At 39.5% G+C, this 27,811-nt stretch overlaps 1 protein-coding gene across 1 annotated transcript in view; it reads left to right on the top strand.

Annotated features, from left to right (window-relative positions):
- The window catches only part of LOC136686474 (rho GTPase-activating protein 6-like), a 64,264-nt gene that overhangs the window by 22,898 nt on the left and 13,555 nt on the right, over nt 1-27,811 (top strand). Inside the window, exons 2-6 of the mRNA XM_066660284.1 lie at nt 11,165-11,324; nt 20,449-20,520; nt 24,526-24,800; nt 25,625-25,820; nt 25,960-26,015. Of these exons, the coding sequence (XP_066516381.1) occupies nt 11,165-11,324; nt 20,449-20,520; nt 24,526-24,800; nt 25,625-25,820; nt 25,960-26,015 (759 nt within the window). The remainder of the gene's footprint in view (nt 1-11,164; nt 11,325-20,448; nt 20,521-24,525; nt 24,801-25,624; nt 25,821-25,959; nt 26,016-27,811) is intronic.

The following is a 27,811-nucleotide window of genomic DNA, read 5'->3' as shown; positions in this document are numbered from 1 at the left end:
AGACTGTAAAAACTGACTTAAAAACTACTGCATTATAATAGAATTAAGGAGTGGTCATAATAGAAAGAAATGCTCCCTGTTCCCCTTTGACATAGCTTTGTAAACTGTTAGAATTCCTTAAAGCTAAATTTACCTATAGCTAGTTCATCCCACTGACTGAGTCAGCTGAGAAGTGTAAGGCCTAGCACTTACATCCACAGTGACATATGAAGTGGCAGATTTTTTAAACTGCCACTAATGCAAAGACATTGGACAGCTTTAGACCCCTAGGAGCAGAACAGTAACTGCCACGTTTTGTGTCAGCCAGCAGATGCCTGCATGGTTAGCATCACACTGATTGATGGTTTCATCACTTTGGGATAATGGTCTAATGCAGATATCAGACATTTGTTATATAAATATTTGCAGATGCCAGTGCCAGTACATTTTTAAATACTACAGATTGGCTATATCTAGGATTAGAATTAGGATTATATCTGAATTAGATTTACAGAGAAGTGTCATCTTGCAGAAAAATGGACAAAATTCAAACATTTCCTCCTGTCATTTTCTGTTCGTGACTGAGCTCACAGGTGTCCCCTAATGTCTTCTTGATTTAAGCTCTGGTTCTCTCCCTTCAGTTTGTTGTTCTTTTCATTGGATTCTTGTTTATGTTTGTGTCCAGTTGTTTGTCACATGTGCATCTGCCAGTTCATCCCTTAGAAACACCCCCTTACACTTTTATATATCGCTGCTGTCCAAAGACATACATGTATCTCCAAAATAGTAATTTGACAGGAGAATGAAAAAAACCCTTAACATTCAATGGAAGTCAATGCTCAGTGTTCCAGTAGGGCTGGTCCAGAGTATTTGGCCATTCATACTTTGAGTAGGTGTTCGGTTTTTAATTGTGACATTCAGAATTTTTTAACATTTATTTATTTATGTATTTATTGGATAAATATAGCTTTCAATAAAGGCAACACTCCACTCCACTCCCTGGGACGTTAGATGAGGCTTTCTGAACGAACATTCACAAGGCATCAAAGCCCTAAAAGTGTTTTTTGGAACAGCCTTAATTTCAAAATCATTTAAATTTATCATTTTTATTGATCCATTCTTCATGAAATTTGAACACAGTGTGAAGAACTGTGTGAAACTAAAAATCCACAAAAATGGAGATGGAATGGAGAATGTATTTCTTTGGACAGCGATTATATTTAAGATACATAACCTTAAGAAAATGTCACAACGTTGTAACATGTATCATGTATCAATCGTTGTATCATGTGTAAGCACATTTGAGTGAAGCTGTATATTAGAGTGTATATTCATGTTTCGATAATTTTCACAAATGAATTGATTTAGCTGCAGTTGTTCTTACAGCGCTTGTACCATGTTGTTTTGTCTCAGACTGATATTACATTGCTCTGAATTAGTTGTTGTGAACGCCTCTTATTAGCGCTGCTAGTGCGTCTGCATTTGTGTTTGTTGTGTTCATCTTGGCTGTAATTCAATTAAGAGGGAAAATAAAATGTCCTTTGTGTCATCCCACAAGCTGTTGTCCCTCTTGCGTTTAAGGCAGGGTGTTGGACATGTGCTGCGTGGGCCTAAAGTTAGCTAAAAGTGAATCTGAAAAATGTGAAGACTTCAAAGCTTCCAGACAATAACAGTCCTTCTCTAAATTGGGCAGGATTTATTACTGCAGCGCTGGCTGTGATGTGGAAGAAGTGGAGCCTTACTTTGCCACACATTTACAGCTCAATGCTAAGAACATGCCACCAGGGTGTAGTTCAGTGAAAGGGTATTAAAGCATGCCACACCAAGGAAGCATGTGTAGTGTCAAAATAACTTCATTTGGGAAATTTGGGAAGAGAGTGGCTCAGTATTCGTTCTGAGGAGTTGAGTTGTTGTCTCTTTGCTACAGTGTGTAAATTATTTGCGTAATGAGATTATTTAAATGTTATTTTAGTAATTAATTACATACGCATCTCATATGACCTTAAAAATATATTATTTGAAATGTAAGAATATTTAAAAAAATGTATTTATTCATTTCATAATTAATATAATTAACATATATATATATATATATATATATATATATATATATATATATATATATATATATATGTATATATATATATATATATATATATATATATATATATATGTATATATATATATATATATATATATATATATACACAGTGGACCTCTACTAACAAATGCGAGCATTTGAATATTTTTTGCCTCCACCAACGTACCATGACTCTAGAAACGAACCCGAGCCTCCACTGAGCCGGCGGCTAGAAATGGCCACTGACCCCAATAGGCGAGTCTCCCAGCACCCAGACTTGAGTGACCTTTTAAGATTAGCAAATTGTAGCTTTAGCAATTTAGCATTAGTGTAAATAGCAGACATCGAAATTCGTGCTAAGTTAAGCCGTATCTACGCTTCGTCTCCCCACATTCACTCGTCTACTCTCCGTTATTCCACCCCCCCCCCCCCACCTCCCGTCATACAGCCAGTGCCTGTGTTACTCCTCCAGCCAGTCGTCACGTCTTCAAGGTAGCGATGTGTAACCACTTAAAACTTTATTTCTTTTTTATTACTGTTTCCACTGTATTTCTTTTTTATTTTTAGTAATGCTACATGTATTTTTTTTACTAATTTGAGAGTGTTGTAAACATATATCAGTGCAAAGAGGGTGACTTTCGGGGTGGAGGCTGGAACGCATTAATTGCTTTTCCATTATTTTAAATAGGGAAAATTGACTCGAGAAACCAACTTGTCCACTTACTAACCGGGTCATGGAACAGATCAAGTTTGGTGTGTTCACTCTGTGTATGTGCAGGTTTCCTCTGGGTGCTGTGTGAGTGACTGGGTGAGTATTTGATGCCCTGTTCAGTATGGGTTACTAACTTACAGCCAGTGATTTCATTTTGCACTGGAGAAGGCTAATGTATTAAAAGGCTGTGGTAATGAATGAAATGGATGCTTGTTAGCATTTAAGAGCATTGTTAGCCATTGTCTTGTAGTGTCTGAATCCTAAATAAGAATCGCACTATGACCTCAGTGATGTGTTTGTAATGTGCTAGATCACTACATCTGCTTAATGTATAATAAAATGCATCACAGTTCTCTTGTTACTGACCAATAAACAGAAGAATGTTAGCGTATGTTAACGTTGTCTGCGGTGCCACTGAAACTATACTAATCATACTGACTGGACACTGACAAAAAACAGACCCTAAGATGTTTCCTGCTACTACCATAAAGTACAGATAACATACATTAGCAGTGTGCAGCTATAGAGACATAACGGCTGGCCATTTTAAAAACCCGGAACCTGGATCCAATGTCCGGATTTGAAGACTTTTGTCTGGTGTATATTGTAGTCACAACTTAAGTATTAAATGAATATTGGAGTTAAGTTTGTTTAAATGTAAAAAAAAGTGTCCAAATTTGTTAAATCATAACTATGTTTTTACTTCTTCTTAGTAAACACCCCAAAATATTACAGTACTAATTGGTCTTATGACTGTAAGCACTCGGGTGCAAAGATGTCCATTAATCGATACACTTTGTACGCTATGCTTACAACTAGTGACGGTCAGATATCAGAGGGATATAAAGCCAACGTCAAACATTTATTGGTTGACCGACTGTATGCGAGGTAAAGGGAAGACTGTTAAATTTTATTTATTTATTTATTTTTCCTAAAAACAGTTCCTTCAAGAACATCTGTGACTCAGTGAGAAGTGATTCAGAATCTCATTTCCCTTTTCTTTTAAATGCAAGTCTCTCGTACTCCACGTATCCCAGCGATGTAAACAAATGCAACTGTAGCACAGGATGCAAAATAAACCAAGAAGTACACTCAACGTTGTACAGGGAACAAATATAGCCCCCCTGATTGTGACCTGTCCTTTTCTGCTGATGATCCTTATGCCATGCTCAGTGACGGTCAGTGATGTGTTTTTGTGGCGCTAAGTGGTTGTCATGGAGACCCTGGTACAGATCCGGCTATACACGGTCCACTGTGTATCTGTAGCCATGGAAACATACATTTCTTTTTGTCTCACATTACATGATTTGCCTTTGCTCATTGCAGACGCTGAAGGACATCTTGGATAATTGTACTTAAGGAGCATCAACATCTGCTTACCCTGCATTAAGTGTGCTCTAAATAGTAAAGAAAAAGGGTGATGGTATTGTCGGAAGCACTGAGTTGAGCATATTCTGCATCTTCCTGAAGGGTTTCCTCTTGACTATTTTTAAAATGTTTCAGAGCTGTGCACTATGATCAGTGTTTGCCCCGCCTCAAGTTATTCAGGCAAAATGTGATGGTTCTGTTCATGTTCTTTCTTTCTCCCTCTTTCCCATTGGAGTTGTACTGGCCTTTGACACAAAGTCTTCAGTACATAGTGTTTACTACAGTGGTGATTAGGTCATACATTTTTATCAAAAACTGAGCTCAAACTGTGTGGGCTAAGTATTTTCTTACTACAGTATTTTCTATTAAACAGATCTCCAATATAAATGTATCAAATTTTATTTAAAAAATAGATATACCCTGTGAAGAGTTGGTGTGTTCTCCCCGTGTCCGCATGGGTTTCCTCCGGGTGCTCTGGTTTCCTCCCACAGTCCAAAAACACACGTTGCAGGTGGATTGGCGACTCAAAAGTGTCCGTAGGTGTGAGTGTGTGAGTGAATGTGTGTGTGTGTGTGTGTGTGTGTGTCTGTGTTGCCCTGTGAAGGACTGGCGCCTCCTCCAGGGTGTATTCCCGCCTTGCGTCCAATGATTCCAGGTAGGCTCTGGACCCACCGCGACCCTGAATTGGATAAGGGTTACAGATAATGAATGAATGAATGAATGAATGAATGAATGAATAGATATACCATTTAAAAGACATGAATTAAATAAAGTTCAAGTGACAAATGATTTTTAATGCAATAAGTCATTGATACAACTTTTGATACTAACAGCAGTGTTCAATTTAATGCACTTAATATACATCATTAAATTAAAATGCTGATTGCTGACAGTGATTGTGCCTCCCTAAGGCTTATAGCAGTCATCAATCTCAGGGCTCATTCAGGTGTTTTTATTCAAGTGAACCACAGTGAACATGTTGGTGATCACGCTGGTGAAAACCCACTGCAGTCAGTCTATTGATAATAATAATATTGTTCTCATGTCTGTGTTTGGCATATTGCAATAGAAGTTTTTAGAAATGTGCATTTTTATAGGGTTAGGGCTATATATTTGGACATGCAATATCCCTGAGATGTGCCCATTTAGTAGATTGTGATTGCAACTCATTTAAATAATCAGCCTCACATGAACGTAATAAATCCAATGTAAGTGGTTTTCATACATTAAATATAGTATTGTGCTGGGATGTCTCGATCCAATCTCAAATATTGATATCATGGCCAATCACGGCATCATTTTACTGAGCTGTATCTGCTTTTATTGAACGGGATCTTAAGTCTGATCCTTTGTTTCCTCTAGGCGACAAGCTCGCATTCCCTTCTTCTCCTCCTCCTCCACCATTTTGAAATGTTCAATGCTGAATTAAGTGGAATTTATATGAGCTGTTCATGAAGACTCCTTCTTTCTTAATGCCAGATATTCAGTGTCAAGCAGATACACTGGGCTAATTTTAATAGCTATAACATCAGGACTCGGTATCAGTAGATTCTCAATTTTAAAGGCTAAAGGCTAAAGACTAGTGATAACATTAAACACAGTTGATTTTATGGGAACATCAAGACTCTCCTGATCACCTCACACCAAACGATCAAGATGGCTGCCCACTGCAACTCCGCAGCAAAACTCAGGTGATATTATTCCAACTTTGAAATTTGGCTGTGACAGTGAAATTGCTTGAAAAGTCCTTTGATGTAAGGCTGGCATTAGGTGGATACTATGACTTCTATCTGCAGTTTCAGGTGCAGTTTCAGTGGGATTCCAACCACTAACTTTCCACGAAATTAAACACATACTGAATATGCAACAAACTAAACACCCGGAGTTATAAATGAGAACTTTAAACTTCCACCACAAATGAGATATAGTCATCCACTCAAACATACTGTTCCACCTTAAATAATGCAGAGCTTCTAAATGAAAACAAACAGGAGAGGGTTTGTTTTTGCTGTTCTGGAATCGTCTACATTGCCTTTAAGAATTAGGGTTAATGCTGCTGATAAATCACAGTCTGTAAGCAGTTTGAGCACTTTGAGATAAGGACCTTCCAAATAAAGTGTGACAGAAGAGTCTCATGAAAGAGAATAAAACAGATGTTTTTGTTCTTGCTCTGTGTTTCATTGACAAGTCATTTGCAAATATCATTTATTATCAATTTCACCATGGCAGAGGTTAAACTGTGGTTCAGAGCCTACCCTGCATATGAACAAAATGAGAGTAAGGTGAAGTTGAAATGAAGGGTCTGCGTACACAATGAGCCATTTTCGGTTGCTCTTCTGCTGTCTGCTCCAAGCACATTTTCTCCCACATGGAAGTCATTGATGGTGCATGTATTGTACATTCTAGGTCCATGTGGTGAAGGCCTCTCAGGCCCTTGGGTAGAATGTATGGGGCTGAAGGGGGGCAGAAAAATGGAAAGAAGCTTTAGCCAATCAAAAGTCAAAAATCTAAATTTTGCAGCTTGATTGAGTCACGGTGAGAATCTTTGATGAGTTTTTATTACTAACCTGTTAGTCCACTTGTTTCTCTGTATACATGCATTTCAGCCTGCTCTTTAATGGTCAGGACACCCACAGAGCAGGTAAGGTTTGGGTAGTGGATCATTCTCAAAGCTGCAGTGACACTGGTGGTGCTGGTACGAGTGGATCAGACACAGCAGTGCTGCTCGAGTTTTTAAATATCCAGCTGACAGAGTCCTGTGTCCACTGATGAAGCACTAGCAGATGACCAACGCAGACTGTGCTGTGACAGATACGTTACTGTCTCTGACTTTACTTTCATAAGGTGGACCAAAGGTGTGTCTAACAAGAGTGGACAGTGAGTGGACACCGGTTTAAAAATTCCAGCACTGCTGTATCTGATCCCCTCATAGGCACTTTGGCTGAAAGAATTGTGGAAATAAATTAACAGTAATATATATTATTAATATAAGAGCTCCAGGCCTCTTTTTAGACTTCAGTTCAAGAGATCTGAATACATAGAAACAGAGCCTACGTCGGTTTGTGGTTTTGTTAAAAACAGACCGGATGTTAGATAGGGCAGGACAGTAGATAGAACGTAGAGTAAGAGAGATTATGAGTGCTAGTAACATGACAATTCAGGGCACCAAAGAAAAAGGTGTTTGCAGTTTGTGACCAGGGTAGTTAACAAAATTACTAAATGCAAGGGTTAATTTGGGTATTTGCTGCCCCAAAGAGAAATCAAAAACCTATGCATTTCTGCAGTAATTAAATCCAGTGTTTGTTTTCACCCACATTCCGCAAATGTCCACCGGTGCCAAAAACCTTTAGTCACAGTTAAGTCCAAGGGCCGCATGAATAATGAGAAAGAGAAGAGTGTGTGGCTTGGAGATGTGCTTTCACAGACGTGCCCTGGCAGACGTCTCAGTTCTTCCAGCTGTTTTTCTCCTTCTGAGTTTTCTGAAGCTGTGCCCCATCCACTTCAACTCTGGACAATCCCCCTTGTGGAGGCACACAAGACATACACTTTATGCAAAAATAATAGCAATAATATGAATAAAATATAAATAATAATAATAGTTTTAATTCAGTTAAAAATCAATTCAGATTTTTTACTCAGATAGGATTTGACTTATTTAATGGTTCACATTCATAAATATAAGTGGCCTGTATCTTAAACGTGAACAAATCTGTTTCTAAAATGACAATCGGTCATTGACAGGTGACGTCACATGAACGAGAAGTTTGTTGTCACTGCCATTTTTGGCAGTCAACTGTAGCCAAGGCTGTTCTAGAACTGTTCAACTCTGAGCATGTTGTTTTCGCTCATTTCTTTTTACCAGTGGAAAAATATGATTATGTTGCATGCAAGATTGCAGTACTAAGCCCCATGATGAAAACAATTACCACTAGAGAAGAATTTATATCTGTTCATTTCTGCTTCATCCGTAAAGAGCTAATATAGGAAATAATACCATAATGAAATCTGAATATTTTCTGGTCTTCTTTAGTACTCTGCCAAACTTCATTGTTGAGTTGTTTCATTGGCACAATGTCGTTTTTTAAATATGTATTTAGTTTGAAAGCAGGCTCTGGATAAGATTATGCTCTAATAATATACACTATAACATGACTTCACCATTGTCATCATCACAGCCTAAATTTGTAATGTGTTCATATGGGTTTGCTTTAATGCAGAGGTGTCTGAACTTATCTGCAGGTTTTCACTCAAACAAGGAGAACACACCTGATTCCACTCGTTTAATTAGTCAAATTCAGTCTTCTAACAGTTGATCACTTGCTGCAGTGAAAAGCCGTGGCAATCGGGATTTATAGTTTGGGAACTTATCGCAGGTAAACACATTTATACCCTAAACAAAATGGTTTGGAATGGTGTGGAATCCTCTCACGTTGCTCATACTTCTCCAGTTTTAGCTGTCACTGCTGCCCAAGTATAAAAATAACGTATGTTCTTCACTGTTTTCATTGTGACTATACTGCCGTAATGGCGTGCTGAAAAATCACAAGTCACCGACCAAGACCTATTAAAAAAACAGTTACGATTGGCTATACGCTTCACATCTTCCAGTCTGGGTGTAATAGTTTTTAACAATCTGTTAAGTGCACCATGTAGGGAGTATGGCACTCTTTAGGAAATGACTCAAGCCTGTCCTCCACAGTTGTTTTGCTCTGCTGCCAGTTCCAGCGCATGCGTACAGACAATTCAATCTGACCATTCACATTCATGTAGCATGGCCCGGCATTGGATATGAATTTGATGTCAACACATTTCTATAAAGATCAGATTTGAAAACTTCAGACTGGTAATGTGAACATAGTCTAAGTTTATGAATATGAAAATTAATTCTATGATGTTGGAGTGAGAGTACACCACTTTCAATAGAACCAGAAGTAGTTTTTGGAAAACCCCTTTAGATAAAGTAGATGGCAGTTAACATGATGAAGAGCTGTGTTGCTATATTAATCGATTCAGAAACCAGTTTTTGAAAGTGTTGTTTTGAAATATCAATTTTTCCAGGCTTTAGCGCCAGGTGCTGGCCATAGTGTGCCAAATGGACAGGTGTGGTTGTGTACAATACAAATAAAATGTGTGTTTACTACATTTAACTCCACTCTTATTAGATTGTGTATGCAATGAATCTTTCAGCTTTGCCAGTTTCAAAATGTTTGGTCTACAGTTTACTTGTGAAGAACAGGGTACTTTTGAGAAGAATCTTCACTGTGAGTCCACCCATTTTATTAAGGAACATAAGGCTTTTCAGAGGGGAGTGAAACAGGACTGGACCAAGGCCTTCAACTTTGGCCTGGTGTTTTCTCTTTTAAAGGAGAGACAGAGTGTGCAGTTACACATGCTTTGAGTGCAAGGCTTGGAGTTCTTTCTGTCTCCTACACAAAAGTGAACACAAACATTCGTCTTCTATTTCCTTTGCCCTTGCTGTGCCTTTCTGCTCAGCGATACAAACTGCTGGCTCTGGATACTGGCCTTGCATCATCGCAACCCCAGAGGCACTCTGCACGCTGTGTCTGTTGTGATTTTATGGACTGTCAACTCAAAACACAGTGCGTACATGCCAAAGATATCCAACTGCAGGAATAACTCAATGCGAAGGCAAAACACAAAGGACCTTCTAACATTTATAAGTATACAGGCACATTTTGTACACTCAGCAGCTGAATGACAGCTCAACATGTAAGCCACACAGTTGTGACAATAAGAAATAAATAAGGGCATAACATGTCTTTAGCCCTATTCGGATGGGACTAGTAATGTAATTTCAAAACAAGACATCAGTCATATTTATGGTTGATTCATACTTAAGAGATGGGAGTGGCTAGGCATTACTGTCACACAGTGGATCAGACACAGCAGTGCTACTGGAGTTTTTAGACTGTCACTACTTTTCTTAGCCCTCCCACCAAAAATATCCAGCCCTAAATGAACTTAACCTCTAGTCCTAAAAAGTCCTCAAAGAATATAATGGGCATGCAAACACTTTACTAATATTTCACACAGTTACAATGCTATTATAAACCATTTAATTTTAATTTAATAAGTAAGATACACATTAAAAACCAAATAGTGCTTTTCAAACACCGAAGAACACTCCCTTGAGTGAGTAAGTGAGTGAGTGAGTGAGTGAGTGAGTTACAAGACAATTCCATGACTTGTTTTGCATCTAACCACTCCCTTGGAACACATAACAAGAGTGGAACATGGAAATTAGGAGAATTTTATCTTAACATCAGGCTATTCAAGGAGATCAGATTGAACTGTGTTGGCTTACTGAAATTGACAATAAATCAACTTATCTTTACTTGCTTAAAGGGTTTCTAGAATACAGATATGTGGACCTCTTGGCTAGGATTAATTATTAAAAATGCAGTCCCACTTGTTTAATGATCCTCCCAGAGAGAAAAGGGGTGAGGGACGACGACGATGAAACAGGAACTGCTTTGGGAAGAAAACCCTCAGTAACAAAAATGAATAACTGGACATAAAATCATTCATGACCGGATTAGAGGGTTTAATAAATCATACATTGCTTTCTAAAAAAGCTTCAGGCCAAGTTCCTGCCCACCACCGCTACCATGAATATTTATGGCTTAGAGGTTTCTTCACTAAAATTGTTTATGTGAAGTTCAGCAACAAGTTGAAGCTTGTTTTTATGTGCTTGCCAATGAAGAGACAGATTTTATGCTTTAAAACACACATTGAGGTGTCCTGCTCAGCATGATGCACTGGACAGCTCATTTCAGTGTGTTTACCATTGAAATCCTATGTAACATAATAATACTAACATAACGGATTGTGAATGAACAGAAACCTGTAGGACATGTTAAACATATAGCTTGGTTTAGATTGGTTTAGTCTACACTTGTGTATATGAAAATCCAGAGTGAATCAGAACATCAAATGAAGTAACAGCTCATTGAGATGAATATGAGCTTGTTGTATGACATTTATCCTCTTTCCTTGTGTTGTAGGGGGACTTCACCTGGAATAGCCTGTCTGGGAGAAGCGTTCAACTCAAGCCTGTGGCCATCCAAAGCCTGTCAGAACTTGAGAGAGTGAGGCTGCAGGAGGTGGCCTACAACCGGCTACATCAAGACTATGACCTGGGCTGCCAGATCACTATCCCCAAAGGTGAGGGCATGGGCTAGTTGTCCTGTCACATTAAACAATTGCCTGGTCAAACAATTGCCTGCTAGCTTTGAACATATAACAGCTGTGCATACAGACAGTGCATATAATCATCAAGCAGCACAGTATTCAACAAATAACACAATATCTATGAGAATATCCAAAAAATAAAATTAATCAACCATCAGAATCACAAAAAGAATGTCACACCTAGCAGCACATTGTACACATTTACTGGACCAGAAGTGTAAAAAGTCTATACAATTATACACCCACTAAATGTGGTCTTTCTATTCGTTTTTTTATCATGAGATCTTTTCAAATTTTCAACCTCACTTAGGGGTGGGCGATATTGCCCTAAAGTAATATCACAATATTTCACTGTATTTTGGCGATAACGATATTCTTGGCGATGTGACTAAACTTTTATTAATTTTCAAAGACACACTATTACAACAAAATAAATGCTATATTACTATTTAATATTTGTTTATTTTGTAACCAAACCACCTGCACATGACTGAAGTCCATCCATCCATCCATTATCTGTAACCGCTTATCCAATTTAGGGTCGCGGGGGGTCCAGAGCCTACCCGGAATCATCGGGAATACACCCTGGAGGGGACGCCAGTCCTTCACAGGGCAATGACTGAAGTCACTACCCTTTTTTTTGAAGAAAATTCCTCTGCCTTAGAGCCACTTTCCACCGTACTTCACTATGCTTAAATTGTTCATGTAAAGAACATAGGCCGTATTATGGGTAACTGCATGAGGTCAAGTCAAAATATCTCTATTATCACGATATAGATTTTTAATATTTGTAAAAAATTATGATGAAATTATTGTGAACCATACAATGTGGCACAGCCCTATCCTCACTGTATTAGTTGGATGTTAGCCATGTTTTGACTTTGTGAATGTGGATTTTAATTAGAGAAAATACATATTTCAATTTCTACAGTGCTGAGCCCGGAGTAGCAACAGCAGGTCAATGGAGCATCACAATGAATTTGCAGCTGTGGCTTTAAGATAAAAATGTACATAATGTCCTTTTAAATGCATTGATTTTTCATTTATCAATTAATCATCATTGGGTAGGGCGGCATGGTGGTGCAGCAGGTAGTGTCGCAGTCACACAGCTCCAGGGACCTGGAGGTTGTGGGTTCGATTCCCGCCCCGGGTGACTGTCTTTGAGGAGTTGGTGTGTTCTCCCCGTGTCCGCGTGGGTTTCCTCCCACAGTCTAAAAACACACATTGGTAGGTGGATTGGTGACTCAAAAGTGTCCGTAGGTGTGAGTGTGTGAACGAATGTTTGTGTGTGTGTGTGTGTGTGTGTGTGTGTGTCACTGCCTTGTGCCTAATGAACCGGATAAATGGTAACAGATAATGAATGAATGAATAAATCATCATAAAAAATTTGATTAAAAACCATGACGGGTCTATTGTTGTGGTAACTGCAGTTACAACCTTGAGTGTTACTTTGCATTTATACAACAGTTAAAGCCAAAAGAAAAGGGCAAGGAATCCATGCCCATTGTAATAGCAGAAGCAATATATATTTTTACAGACAAAACAAAGAGATAAAATTTTCAATATCAGGTACATCTCAGCCTTGTGCCAGACTGCCCTGAATGCAGATCCGTAAACCATTTCACAGTCCATCTTGTTATGTGAACTTCTGAATCATGTTCCGTTGACTGTAGGCTAATTCAAGTTTGTTTTGCTGTTCCAGCGTCACAGTTGTTGACCTACAAGTGTATTTTAGGAGCAGTGATAGGATCAGAATTTGATTTAGTATACACTTCTTCAGAAATGCTGCAGGTCAGATATGATCTTGTAGAGCAGAATTATTCAAACTTTTTCCTCCAGAAGCCCTCATGCCCTCCCACTAGAAAATAAAAATGAAATAAAAAAAGCAGCACATGACAATAAGAGCTTCTCCTCTTTTCTGAACGTATGAACAGGAGACACACTCCCGCACTGGGTGGCTCTACCCAAAATCCACGATGCTAAATTTCTCACATGACATAAATTTAGACCGTTTTAATAAAAATAAAATAAACCAACCATATTCAGTTATATTTTGAAGAATGTGAAAATTCCAGTGTAAGACATTAAAAGTTTTATGACAGAGTCATTTAAATATACAGTGGAACCTCTACCTACGAACTTGATCTGTTCGTATTTTCCCCATTTAAAATAATGAAAAAGCAATTAATGCGTTCCAGCCCCCACCCCGAAAGTCACCCTTTTTGAACTGATATATATTTACAAAACTCTCAAATTAGTAAAAAAATACATGTACCGTTACTAAAAATAAAAAAGAAATACAGTGGTAACAGTAATAAATAAATAAATAAAAAAGTGGTTACACATCGCTACCTTGAAGACGTGACGACTGGCTGGAGGAGTAACACAGGCACTGGCTGAATGACGGGAGGTGGGGGTGGGTGGAATAACGGAGAATAGGCGGTGAATGTGTGGAGACGAAGCATAGATATGGCTTAACTTAGCACGAATTTCGATGTCCGCTATTTACACTAATGTTAAATTGCTAAAACTACAATTTGCTAATCTTAAAAGCTCACTCAAGTCTGGGGGTGCTGGGAGACTCGCCTATTGGGGTCAGTGGCCATTTCCAGCTGCCGGCTCAGTGGAGGCTCGGGTTCGTTTCTAGAGTCATGGTTCGTTGGTGGAGGCAAAAAATATTCAAATGCCCGGTTCGTATCTTGGAAATTCGTTCGTATAGGCGTTCGTTAGTAGAGGTTCCACTGTATTTGTTTTGCAAACTCATTTCTCAAATTCACTCCTCACTATGGGAGTTCATCATACAAAAGTAATCTAATCTGTCCTGTATTTCTCTGCTTAGTCATTATTTAGCAACCAGTGGACAGTGGTCAGTGATAGCTGCCTTGGACAAATGTGCGGTTATTATTAGCGCGATCTAATCAGATTATGATTTTGATCATAACTAACTGCTGTTTGAATAGACGTGTCAAATTGTGTCATAAAACACCTAAGCAAGTCAACTGAGATTACTAAACAACTCGTTGTGGTGTGTTGCTTGTGTATGGCATGTAGTGTTGTATGAGAACTTTTGAGTCTTTGGACCTTGGTCTCGGCCCTTAACTGATAGAAACATTTATAAAAATGTGGCACAGAAAGATCAGAGCTCATCGGGTAAGGCTTGTTTTATTCTGCCATTATTATCATCACCATTTTGTGAATGTGGAAACACATGATCCCATACAAGGGGCCAGATCTGAACACAGCCTTGAGGTTTTTTTTTTCATGTAGATCCTTTAAGAACCATCAAGAAATGGGAAAAGGAAACATTCTGTAGAATGCTTTTCACAGGAAAAGTGTACTTCACATTTATGTAGAAGCAGTGAGCTAACCCTAGCGAGTGGCCTCACGTAAGCAGGAGAGCTTGTAACTTCAGAGAGCTGTGAGGTCTGGAGTCTCTCTGATCTGCCTGGTGTTAACAGAACCAGCCTCCACTGCCTGACCAACTGCCAGAGGCCTGCATCCTGTCACAGCTCAACATTTTATTGAGAACAGCCACCAAACATGAAAGAGAAAAAACCTGGTGGAAAAGTGAGCCTCAAAGATGAGAAGCACTGTATGAATGTTGCTATGGAAAACACATCCTCTTACCATCTAAAATTTAAAGTGAAATTTAAAATGACAAACTAAACACTCACACAAAACACAAATCTCTGCTGATATTTAGAAAAGGTGAAACTGTATATATTTTTTATTATTGTTATTGCTTGAGCTAAAATCTGATATCAAAGAAAGCATATCATTAACTAATATTATGCAAATCAACATGAATAGGCTCCTCCAGTTAGACGTGAAGCTGGTGTTTTGATCCCTCATCAATATCTTCTTGAACACGGTGCTGCAGAATTTGAATTGGAATCACTTTACTGGCCATGGTGCTTGCACACAGAGGAATTTGTACTCCTCATTTAACCCAATCCGTGCAGTGAAACACACAATTACACACACACTAGTGAACACTAGGGGACAGTGAGTGTGCCCGGAACGGTGGGCAGCCCTAGTCACTGTGCCTTGTGGATCAAACCGGAAACCTACCAGTTACAAGCCCAATTCCCTAACCACCAGGCCATGGCTGCCCCTCTGCTTTTTAGGGCAGATAGAAATTCAACCGCTAACAATGATAAAAATGAAATTCAGAATCATTTAAAATGTATTTTGTGCAAATAAATAAACGACAGTGAATGGGAAAATAAATTCAAGAAATTTCCAAAAGAAATGCAGTCTAAAGCTTAATTACAAATGATTTACTGAAGTTTGATCACAGAAAACCAGAATAATCAGAAAACGGTGGTAGCCCTTAAGAACAGGGCTTTTGATCCACAGCGAATCATGTGTTTTTACTGTAGGAATCTGGTCCAGTGATTTAACGATCAGTATATTACGACTTAAACCTCAAAATAATACTATAGGTTATAAGTCTTGTATTTTATTTACCAAGTGCTTCTAAAACTGCTTCATATAAATGTGTCATTAATAGAGAGAAAAAAAATAGATAAAAAAAAAAACTAAAAGGCTTTTAATGTGACGTCACAGTTTATATGACATATGCTGCTGAAATTCGAAGCACCTTCTGCCTAAAACACCTTCTCGTGTCCCTGTGTAAAGATATCGTCTGTTGTTTGTGGTCGTGGCCCCACAGGACCAGCAGAACCTCCTGGATTCACTACAGTCAAAGCTTAATTCTGAGAGTGGAGTACGTTCAAAACACGAGACACAGTGTAGGTGTCGAGCTTCCTGTCTGAAATCTTCAGTTACGCTGTCAAAAGCCATCCTCCAGAGTCACGCTCTTAAAGCGGATCATATATTAGCCCTTCGGCCTGCATTCCGCTGCTAGGGTTATATCCCTCCCTCCCACAATGATTTAATGTGCTGCTCTGCGTTTTCTATTAATTCCAGAACTCAGGATGCCCATGTGTTAGGGACATTTCTCAGTCTCTTCTGAGTGTCGAGAGGCTTTAGTGGGCATGCAGAATGCCCCGGTTTTGTTATTTATCTTGACTCAAGCTTACGTCGAGTGAAGGCAAAGCCCCAAAAGCCATCCAGCAAGACAGAGGTAGAAAAGAAAACACTGACTTTGAGCGATTTCACATGGCATTGGGCTGAAAGAAGGGGATCGGAGGCTTCCTGGGTTTTCCACTCGGCCACGCAAACCCCATCTGTGAAGAATCTCAACCATTTCCTCTCTCCCCCACCCCATGTCTATCTCTCTCACACATACACACATGGCCATACTGCCGTCCTTCTCAAACACACATACCTGTGTTGGAAATTTACTAATTGACAAGCATATAAACAGTTAATGCTTCTAAAATTCCTTTCAGTTTAATTATTTTAATATACGTTTTCTAATTAATCTTAAGAACAGGGCCATTCAAAAAAACACTTTGTTTTGAAGAATATAATCAGTGCTTTCCAGCTGTATACAGTCTCTATGCCACTGTAAAGCTGAAATGCAACCACTTGCAAATGTCAGACATATTTTAAGTAATCAGCAGAAGAGATCTGCCATATTATATTTGTTTTTAAAACACAGATATTGGAGTATATCAGTACCAATATGAAAATATGAAAATATAGTTAAAATGACAATGAAATATAAACGTTCCACTAACACATGCAAATTTGAGCCCAGAATTCGAATTCAGATGCACCAATTCCATTTGCATTTAATATCTGAATGCTTTATGAGAACCCTTATTTATATTAAAACATATTTCCCAATTTGAATGAGCACGTTTCATGTGATTATGAAAAAAAGGAAAAGAAAAAAAAAGTTAAAAGTGTTATTCACCTAATGTGCATTTTACATTTGAAATATAATTTTCAAAAATCCACAATGCAACAAAGAAGGCAAAATGTAAATCTTAAAGGGGAAATATGCCTCTCTATTTTACAATAACATTATCACATCTACTGCACTCAGTCTGTGTCAAAATGGTTGCGGAAACCGAGCCAACTGCATTTATATTTCCATAGAGTTCCACGCCTCTCAATCATCCCATCAGGGCAGGATAAGCCAAGTAAAACCATTGTGGCTGAAAAGTTTATAGCTAGTCTTACATAAGCAGACAAGTCTTATGACTCCACAAGAAAGCGTTTAATCCACTGTGTGGTCACTTTTTCTGTTCTATCAACCTGCGTTATAACGAGGCTCAGATCCTATTTCTAATGCACTGTTCCATATTAAAGAGTGCAATAGATACATTCCGGCACCTCAGTGCCCCCAACATCACAGCAGCACCATTTAAGGTGGAGCATAACATTTAAAAAGGAGCTGGCCTTTTCTAATTTTCTTTGTCCATATTTTAAACTGTGTTGCTTTAACATTTTATGTTTAATTACAAAAAAATGACATGTTAATTAACCCTCTAGGGTCGGAGAATGCACCGGCGCGTTAATGACCATTGGCGATGTTTCTATTAATATCTTAGCGAGATCACAGTGCAGAAATACAGTTCAAACACTCTGTGAATGTGCAGAAACTGCTCTTTAGATTGTTGACATGACATGCAATGACATGTTATTGCAGGACTGTACACGATACTATACATCCCGAGATACAAGCCTATGTATAAGCTTGAGACACGCCTCCTCTGTGTCTAACTGGTGGATTCACTTGTTTTCAAGACTCTGATAAAACTATTTCAATCACCAGAACAATTCATCCACACGAGTAAAGGGATGTTCTCATAAGAAATATAAAGATTTCCTAAAATCGGATTTTTCAGGGTTAGAGACAGATTATCTCTTCATAAAATGCTCTAGGTCACATGGGCCTCTCAACGAGAGAGCTGAGATTGTTCTGAACATTCTGATATAAAACATGTGGGCGATATTATAATACAAGTACTTTCAGAATTTCAGAAAATTGAGAAAATGTCCTTAGACCCCAAAGGGTTAAGCTATAAACATTTAAATATTTCTCTAATTCAATCCAGTAGATTGAACTAGATAAATGTAGCGTATTCATCAAATCTGACTCATGTTCATTCAGCCCTGTGAAGGCCCCCTCCAGTGCACGTTCCTGCCTTGCAACCAATGATTCCGGGTAAGCTCTGGACCCACCATGACCCCGAACTGGATAAGCGGTTACAGACAATGAATGAATGAATCATGTTCTTTTATTCAGACACAGTCTCCGGTTTCACTGGTATGCTGATGACACAGTTGTATATCAGCACTAAGTTCTTTGCCTCTCTGCCTTCCACCACTTTGTCCTCTCTATATAATATCCAACAATGGTTAAGCTTAAACTTTCTAAAGCTAAATTGTGCTAAATCTTTTCTTACATTATCTCAAAGTTCCCTGGTTTTTGTCAGGACCGTGCGGACTGACGGAGGTGGACGCAAATGCAATAACAGACTTTATTGAAACAGGAAACCAACAGATACTCAAACAGAAGACCTGGACAGAGAGACGTGGACAGAGTGCTAAGACTGGGAGACAGACCTAGACTGGGAGACAGATACAGACAGACCAGGATAGGGAATTAACAGACCAACTCAAGCAACAAGAATACAAACAGTAGAAACATCTTAGACAGATAGAACAATGGCACAAACTGGAATAGACAGACTGGAGGGAAGAGAGAGAAAGAGAACAACCAAACAGGTAAAGTGAGTGAAAGGGACACAGACAATAAAGAGGTACAAAGACTGACTATAGTTACTAACAGACTAGACTAAAAGGGTACCAGCTTAAAGGGGGAAACAGACGAAAGAGAGACACAAACTGACTTGAAAGGGAAATGTCTAACAAAGAAGTGCAGACACAAATGAACAAAGGGGACACAGATGGAGACACTGACGAGAGGGTGGAGCAAAGGCGGGACTAGGGCACACTGGCTACCGGTCTCTCTTCGTATACTGTTTAAACTTCTATTACTCACCTACAAATCTCTGCACGGTCTTGCACCCTCTTAACTGAACTCCTTCACCCATACTCTCCTACCTGCTCTCCTAGGTCTTCTAATGCTGGCCTTCTGTCCATTCCTAAATTTTAATTGGTCTCAGTAGGTGATAGATTCTTAAGTGTATCGGCTCCAAAAATGTGGAATAACTTGCCACAGTCTCTCCATCTTTGTGCCTCAATTTCCTCTTTCAAATCTTTTCCCTCTGCATTTTCATTCTTTATTACCTTGATTAATCTGCTGTCTTACATTTGCCTTTATTGATATCTTTTGTTTCTAGTGTGTTTTTTCTTAGTTTTTTGTCCTCCTCTATGGAAATTGTCTTTGAGTTTGAGAAAGGCACGCTCTAAATTAAACGTATTATTATTATCATTATCATTATTATTATTATTATGTTTTCTTTAAAATCAAAATCTTTAATGTGTTGTAATCCAGAACTAGGGTTAATCCTTGGAAAATAATGATGAGTCAGTGTTGAACACTGTTGGCTTCACTCATACCTGTCCAGGAGCTGCTAGGATTTACATAAGAAACAGCTGACAGCCCTTTTTTTGCATCATGTTTCTAATGATTGATGCTTGTGTTTGGGCGATGAAGCAGAGGGGATTAACCACTGTCACCGAGTCATGGGCCAAGAGTCATACTCATCCAGTTGTGTTATTAAGAGTGGGGCTAGTGGGAGTAAGGAAACCTTCTGAAGCTGTATTCGTAAGTTAAGGGGAGACCTTTGGATTTCGAATAGTAGAGAGGTTAGAAGCCACCAGTTGTTTGACTTTAATTGTAAAAGACCTCTGATAAGCCACTTTCCATGTAGAGTAGTCCCACAACATAACTGAAAAACACATGTGAAGGATATGCCAAGAGCAATTTGATCATTTGTGTGGTTTGAAGAGTTCAGAAATGAATAACATATGAATGTGTAGTATCTGATGCTGGAAATATCTGACCAGTTTCCAAGAGGCTGGCAGAAGTGGATATATGAACAACACCCATAGGGAAAGATTAATATATCCATACGAGTTGTTAGTTAATGTTCAGCTAAGATCGTAATCTGTGTTCAGATGTATAGTTGCTCTGGATTCTTCTGCAGAAATCACATTCAGTATTTTACCTTGTGTTAAACTGTGGCTGCTCTGTTCCATGTGTTCACAGATGGCCAGAAGAGAAAGAAGTCACTACGGAGGAAGTTGGACTCTTTAGCCAAGGAGAAGAACAAAGATAAAGGTAACAGATGCCTACAGTGTGTGACTCTCTTAATTTGATATTTGTGGCCTCCCTGATTAATTAATTACAACTTATTACTCAGTTAAAGAGTATAATCTCCATTAACATGTATAGTCTAGAAATGGAATAAAAAAATATATTACTACATTGTTTAAAAACCAGGGTGGTAAAAAAGACACCATTGATAGCGTGGGAACTAACAGAAATTAATATTCAGGCTTCTAATAAAGTGAATTTACCTCTAATTTACCTCTAATCTGATAATCCTATATAATACAAAAAAACTTGAACCGGTTTCTTCCAGGATTCTTGGAACTTTGGTGTTTCCACCAGCTTTATGGGAACCAAGGATAGTTCAGCAGGGGAAGGTGTCGATTTGGCTGAATTTCCTGTCAGTGCCAGAGCCTTAGATAAATGAATAGACTCAGGAGAGCGTCATGGTTTGTCCACTGTTTACAGCAGGGTGAGATCAAAGATACATGTTTAAATGATGCAGAGTTCTGAGCTGTCCTGCGGAGCTTGTGAACATTAAAAAACAGTGAAGAATTACAGCCTGCGCACATTGTGTCATGCTGAACACAGCCCCAGAAAAAACACAGCAGCATTTTCCTGTTTTTAAATTATTTTTTTTTTATTATTATTTAATTTCATATTATAACAAGCTGCAAATGACCCATTCTGCTCCACTGCACGATGATGCTTCATTTGAGGCTCTGTGCTCTTTGGATGCCATCATGGTTCATGCTGAAGAACCTAGTTTTAGAAAATAACTTTTTTGAAAACTGACAAAACTCCAAGTTAGGTTTGTAAATGGAAACCAAACCGGTTCCACTGGTGGAAAAGGGCTATTACAGAAAGAAAGCCGTATAGACACATTTTTTTTTTTGTCTGTGTTATGTTAATATCAGTAATTTATATTTCTTTCAGGAAAAAATATATATACAATAATTAAGAAGCTGTGACAAGTATGTTATTGTTCAGTAAGCCCATTTTTATAAGGCTTAAAAAAGGATAACTCTAATATAGGAAGCATTGTGGTGGGATGCACAAGTAGAGTCCACACAGCAAGGATAAGAATGACAGAAACACAGCAAAGCCCAGAACTAAGCAGAAACAGCCTCTGCGAAGAAGAAGAAGATGAACTGAGCATTATATATGGGTTAGTTAATGAGTCCGTGGAACAGGCCGCAGGACTTACGAGTGTGGAACCGGAGCAGAATGAAAAAGTCCAAAATCTCTTAGACTCAATAACCCCCCTCATAAAAACAACCATTAAGTTACTAAAGAAGCAGTTTAAACGGTGCTTTCCTTTCCACACTGACATCAAGTCATCAGCAGACTGGGAAATATCTGATCACTCTCTCCCACAAAAGTGCATCCACTAGTTTTCCCTTCCAGTGATTCAGACCATTTATTCAGTCTAGTGAACTTCTGTGGAGGCACAACTCCTTCCACTGTGTCAAACCTCAGGTGTAATATTTTGCCTACCAAAAAAGTGGGGGAGGGGAAGCACATTTACTACCAAGATATATTTAGACAAGTTTAAAGCTCTCCTTGTAAGGGGACGCAGCCAAGAGCTAGCCTGCCACAGACGGCATATTTGGCAGGACTTCTGTATTTTCCCCCTTTTTTTTTTTTTTGAAGGAAAAGAATTAAATCGGCCACTGTGTCCCACGGCTCATTTTGGCGTGTTGTGTCTGGCTGCCACTGAGTTTACAAGGAGAGAACACATAAACAGATGTAGTCACACCTTGCCCTGTTTGACGCCTGTAGGCTACTGTGAAACAGACTGTTTAACGTTGTTGTTTTGTTATATGTGCTTCACCTCTCAGAGACACCAGAAATCATCACAATTTCTTATAAGAGCAGGGTCAAGATACACGTAATTGTGCAACAAATCAAATTTCACTCAATTTTCCCTCTGTCCCAAACATAGCCATTCAGAGCCATCAAGATATGTTTGGTCTTTAGTTTGGCACTGGAGCTACAAGGCTAACAAATGAAATGTTATGTAGCTAACAAATGAAAATTGACCATTAATACGTAATTAATAGATTTCTAAAACAACATTGCTGTTTACATGATATTATGTCGCCCCACCTTATTGTTTTTCTCTGGCTTAATATAGCTTCTCATGTCTGCTCTGCCTTAGACTTTTTTACATTGTTTAAACAAGCCATCGCCAGTCATTCATTCATTCATTATCTGTAACCCTTATCCAGTTCAGAGTCGCGGTGGGTCCAGAGCCTACCTGGAATCATTGGGCGCAAGGCGGGAATACACCCTGGAGGGGGCGCCAGTCCTTCACAGGGCAACACAGACACACACACACACACACACTCACACCTACGGACACTTTTGAGTTGCCAATCCACCTACCAACGTGTGTTTTGGACTGTGGGAGGAAACCGGAGCACCCGGAGGAAACCCACGCGGACACAGGGAGAACACACCAACTCCTCACAGACAGTCACCCGGAGCAGGAATTGAACCCACAACCTCCAGGCTCCTGGAGCTGTGTGACTGCGACACTACCTGCTGCACCACCGTGCCGCCCATCGCCAGTCATTTTAGTCTCAATTTGAGCCACTAGCTGTTGATTCAGGGATTCTAAATTGGCAGTGGGCAATCTCCAGTGCCAGTCTTAAAAGGCAGTAAGTGCAGACACAACCCTTAAGCACAAGAACTCAATTCATCATTGCCAGAGGAAGTACACAGAGTACTGATCTGAGCTTAAATTTTGTTTTTACATGGCAGTGCTGCATACTTCCTACATCTCTTTCATTTATGTTAACATTTATAATACACACTGTAGCAATCTGTGCACTTGCCTGAGGGGTTTCTTTAATTACACTTGGCTGTATAATGGCACGCTCAAAAACCACATCTCCTTTGAAATGGTCTGCCCTATTAAAGACACCCCCCCACACACATACACTGTATATAGCGTATATATACAGTACAAACACACACACACTTTCTCTCCCAGCAAGTCGGTTCTGTTTTGTTTCAAACACTGGTTGATTGGGGCTGCTGACAGAGGACGGCATATGGCCTTTGATTTAGCCGACTGACACTACACCGTTTTCTTCGGCCCTCTGTCCACACTAGCACACAGTTAAAAGTACATATCTGATGTATGCATAGCACATTTTGTATGAACTTTTGAAGGTGTGCACTACATGAAACCAACAACGTACCTGACATGCCAGTCTCTTTTGGAAAAAGCAAGTGGATGAGATGATCACAAGTGTGTCTCAGTGTGTACTGTACAGAAGAATGTAATAAATCAGGGTTTTTCAAACTTTGAGCCACCCATACTTTGTCCATTAACTTTGTATCGTGACCCATGCAGCACAAAGTCATTTACTACATTATAAAACTAAATATAACTGACATTAGCCTGTTTGTTTCTCTACCTCACTATTAACAACATTCAGAGTTTACCTTGAATTCAGCAACACTCTGAAATCAGCTTCCTTAGGAGCACCGTGAGTATAGTCTGGGAATGAAGCACTGTTCTGATGAGGTTTTCAGCTCTTGAAGGGTCATCCCGTTTCGTAGGGGGAAATTTTAACTGCTACACTATGTAACTCCATTCCAAGGATGACACTCAAAAACAAGGGGTAGTGGTAAAATTAAGAAATTAAAACAGTAGCAGCTGAGCTAACTACACAGTCTAGGTTGCAGGATGAGAGCTTGCACAAGTGGGGTTTATGTACATGTTCATCTTGTGTGTATGTGCCTTATAATTCTATTTACTTACTACTTTTTTCCTGTATAAACCTTTTTTTTTTTTCTTTTGATTACCTCAAATCCTATTAACAAATGTGCTTAAATATCATGTTCGTCTGGGTGGTGTACTATTGTATGTGAGAGTGCAGAAGGTTCTCCTGTGGCAGTTACGTATGCTGTACCCTATATTTGCCAGGTGTTGCAGCTTCTTGGAGCATTTGTTTATTTGAGACACGTTGAGTCTTTCTAACTTTCCTTCTTTCCTTTCAGAGAATGCACCACAAGCCTTTGGCATCTCCCTGTCGCAAGTGATTGCCAACGACAGGACCCACAGGCAGCGTCAGGAGGGTCAGCGGCTGGATCCCGTCCCCCGAGAGGAGCACAAAGACTCCAGTGACCTGGTCTCCTCCATCCTACAGTTCGCTACGAAGCGGCCCATCAAAGAGCTGTCCAGCAGCAACTCCTCACTCAGCTCCACCTCGGAGACAGCTAATGAGTCCACCTCACCCAACACACCAGAGGCAGCCCCCCGTGCACGCAGGAGGGTGAGGGAGAATGGATAAGTCATTTTAAGTAGATGGAGTATAGTACTGTGCAAAAACATTAAGTTAGTTAATTTGCAGGAAGTATTAGATAAACGGTAAATTACTGAATGCATAGGAAGTGAATAAAAGGAAAATAAACAGGAAACGAGTTACTAAAAATAGACAAATCTGGTACCTGGTCCCTGGAACTGGGTAATTTTCCAGTCCCTGTTAGTTTCCAGATCCAACCGTGCTGAGTAGGTACTAAATCGTGACTTGTAAACCTTGCAGAGTGCTGATTGGCCAGAGAGACATGTCAATCACCCGGAAATGCAGAGCTCATTAAAATCCACCACAAACCACCACTTGTAAAATCTCTTAAGTTACAGTATCTTTCACATTTATTTTCACCGGACTCACAGTGGCAGCTCGTAAATGTGTTTTGAAGAGGTCTGTATGCTCCTTGGGCCAATGGTCCTCAAAAATTTCTAGTGAAAGCCGAACATACAACAAGTAAAACTGATCAGTGAGAACTGGGGTGTTCAGTCCAAAAACAACAACACGTGAATGCATGATGTCTAAACCACCTAACTTTACCACCATCATTGTTGTGGTTTTCAAAGGCATCGGTTCCTGTTAGACATGGGGTTTTGTGATGTCACCAGCTCCATTTCGTGGGGGAGCTGTGCTAGTGAAAAAGTGTCAAATTTTAAGCGAGTCAAGTCAAACTGAGCTAGACCCAGGCAGTGGAAAAGCACCATATCTGTGTTCTCCCTGTGTCTTGTTTAGTTTAGTCGTTGAGGCCATTTTCAGTCTGCAAACAACTGCTGTAATGTCTTGGGCAGGGTGGAATGTCAGTGGACTCCATCACCGACTTAGACGATAACCAGTCTCGTCTGCTGGAGGCCCTGCAGCTGTCTCTGCCGGCTGAGACGCCTAGCAAGAAGGAGAAGCACCGGGACAAGAGGCTGAGTCTGAACCCTATCTACAGACAGGTGCCTCGAGTGGTGGACAGCTGCTGCCAGCACCTTGAGAAGTACGGTATGTGTGGTGGAAGTTTGCATGAAGCAAAACGTTTGTAAAACACGGGGGATGAACTCCTCGTCATCCCTTGAGTAATGTGGTTAACCCAAATCAGGTACAGATGAGGTACAAACCAACTGTGCTTTATTTCACACAGGCCTGCAGACAGTAGGGATCTTCAGAGTGGGCAGCTCCAAGAAAAGAGTGAGACAGGTAGGAGTGTGAAGACACTTCCCACACCACACCATGCATCATGAAGTGTCACAGCACAGTGTTGTTCATGCATTTATATTTAACTTATTCATTGAAATGGTAAGTAAGAGCGTGGAGAAAAGGGAGTGCAGAGCTTTGGATTCAGAACGATGTTCTTAATGATAATCAGGATTACATCAATGCTGTTTAAAGTAATCAGTGCACTCTTTTGTCTTCTAAAGTGCTCGTCTTTAGAGCAATTACCCTCCTAGTCTGAGGCATATCTGCGTGATGCTAGGCTTTTAGAAATCTCAGCTTATTGGACCGTCTCTGAAGGAGAACTTGAGTGCAGTTGCTGTCTGTAATTTTTTTGTAAATATGAACACATCAGTACTGTTTTGGGACACTTCCTTTGTGTCTTTAACACTGGACAGTAGAGATATGTCCCTTTGGGATGTTTCTTGGAGTTTTCTTTCATGAGATGCTCAATATTTCAGCAATATTGTACATGGCAATTAAACAATATGGGATTTCTATTTAAAATATATTCATAATTTTATGGGGTGGCACAGTCATGCCGCTGTCACACAGCTCCTGGGTCCTGGGGTTATGGGTTTGAGCCCCACTCCGGGTGACTGTCTGTGAGGAGTTTGGTGTGTTCTCCCTGTGTCTGGGTAGGTTTCCTCCCACGGTCCAAAAACACACGTTGGTAGGTGGATTGGCGACTCAAAAGTGTCTATATGTGTGAGTGTGTGAGTGAATGTGTGTCGCCCTGTGAAGGACTGGCGCCCCCTCCGGGGTGTGTTCCTGGATCCTGGATCCCAGCACACTGGATCTGTGTGGCAGTGACTCTGCTCTGTGTAGTGTAGTGCCACGGCCACTTTTGATTCAGTTGACATATTTTCTTTTTTGTACATTAAACATTTACAGATGTTCAGTATTTTATAAATTCTCTGAACAAAGAGCGACTAAAGTGAGGAATAATATAGGGCTTGTTATCTATTTATTTACTTATTTCTTTTTTTAGTTAATTGCCTTGTGATTCTATTTATTTATTTTTTGCATTCTGTGTACATGCACAGGGCTAATATATGAAAATTATATTATATATTTAATATCAAATATTAAAATACATAATAAATAAATACATAAAATAAATCATGACTGTGTATATTTATAGGGTCCATTTTTGTAGCACACACTTTGGCTAAAGTAATGAGCATCACATAAAAGAACAAAGCCAAAGCATCCTTTTCTCAGTGTGTCTGGATTCAGTTCAGATAGACATGATAATCATGTCTTAATCTCCAGGCTGTTTTGACTGAAAACAATAGGTTTCATGTGAGAGAGATAGTGAAGCTGGTAAAAGTGCCATGCCTTTTTTTTCTCGCTGAGTAAACATTACTGTATGACGGCTTTCCTCTCGCCTCTCATTTTGCAGTTACACAACACAACAATGGCAGATTTTATCTTTCATTCACAGTGCTGCCAGCTTGTCCCGTCAGTGAATGGCACTGTCGTTCTGACAAAGAGTTCATGTCAACAGTCTGGTTTACCAGCGAAGGGCCGTGTTTCACAAGTTCTCTTTAGCCTAAGCTAAAAAAAAATATGCTGTTGTCTCCAGGCTGAGCACACAGTGTCTTTATTCCACAATAAATAAACAAGTATCACTCAGTCCCAGTGTGCATCAGAATCAGATTGCACAGGAAGCAGCAGTGCTGAGCAGAACCTGTTGGATGAGGTCTAGTGGTGGAAAAGACACCTGAGCAAAAGGTTATACCGTGCTTGTTATTTTTTTGAAAGGCCCACGAAAGAAA

The sequence above is a fragment of the Hoplias malabaricus genome, chromosome 2, assembly GCF_029633855.1.
Source record: "Hoplias malabaricus isolate fHopMal1 chromosome 2, fHopMal1.hap1, whole genome shotgun sequence".
Lineage (NCBI taxonomy): Eukaryota > Metazoa > Chordata > Actinopteri > Characiformes > Erythrinidae > Hoplias > Hoplias malabaricus.
The sequence above is the reverse complement of the archived record's forward strand: the minus strand, read 5'-3'. Positions and strand labels throughout refer to the sequence as shown.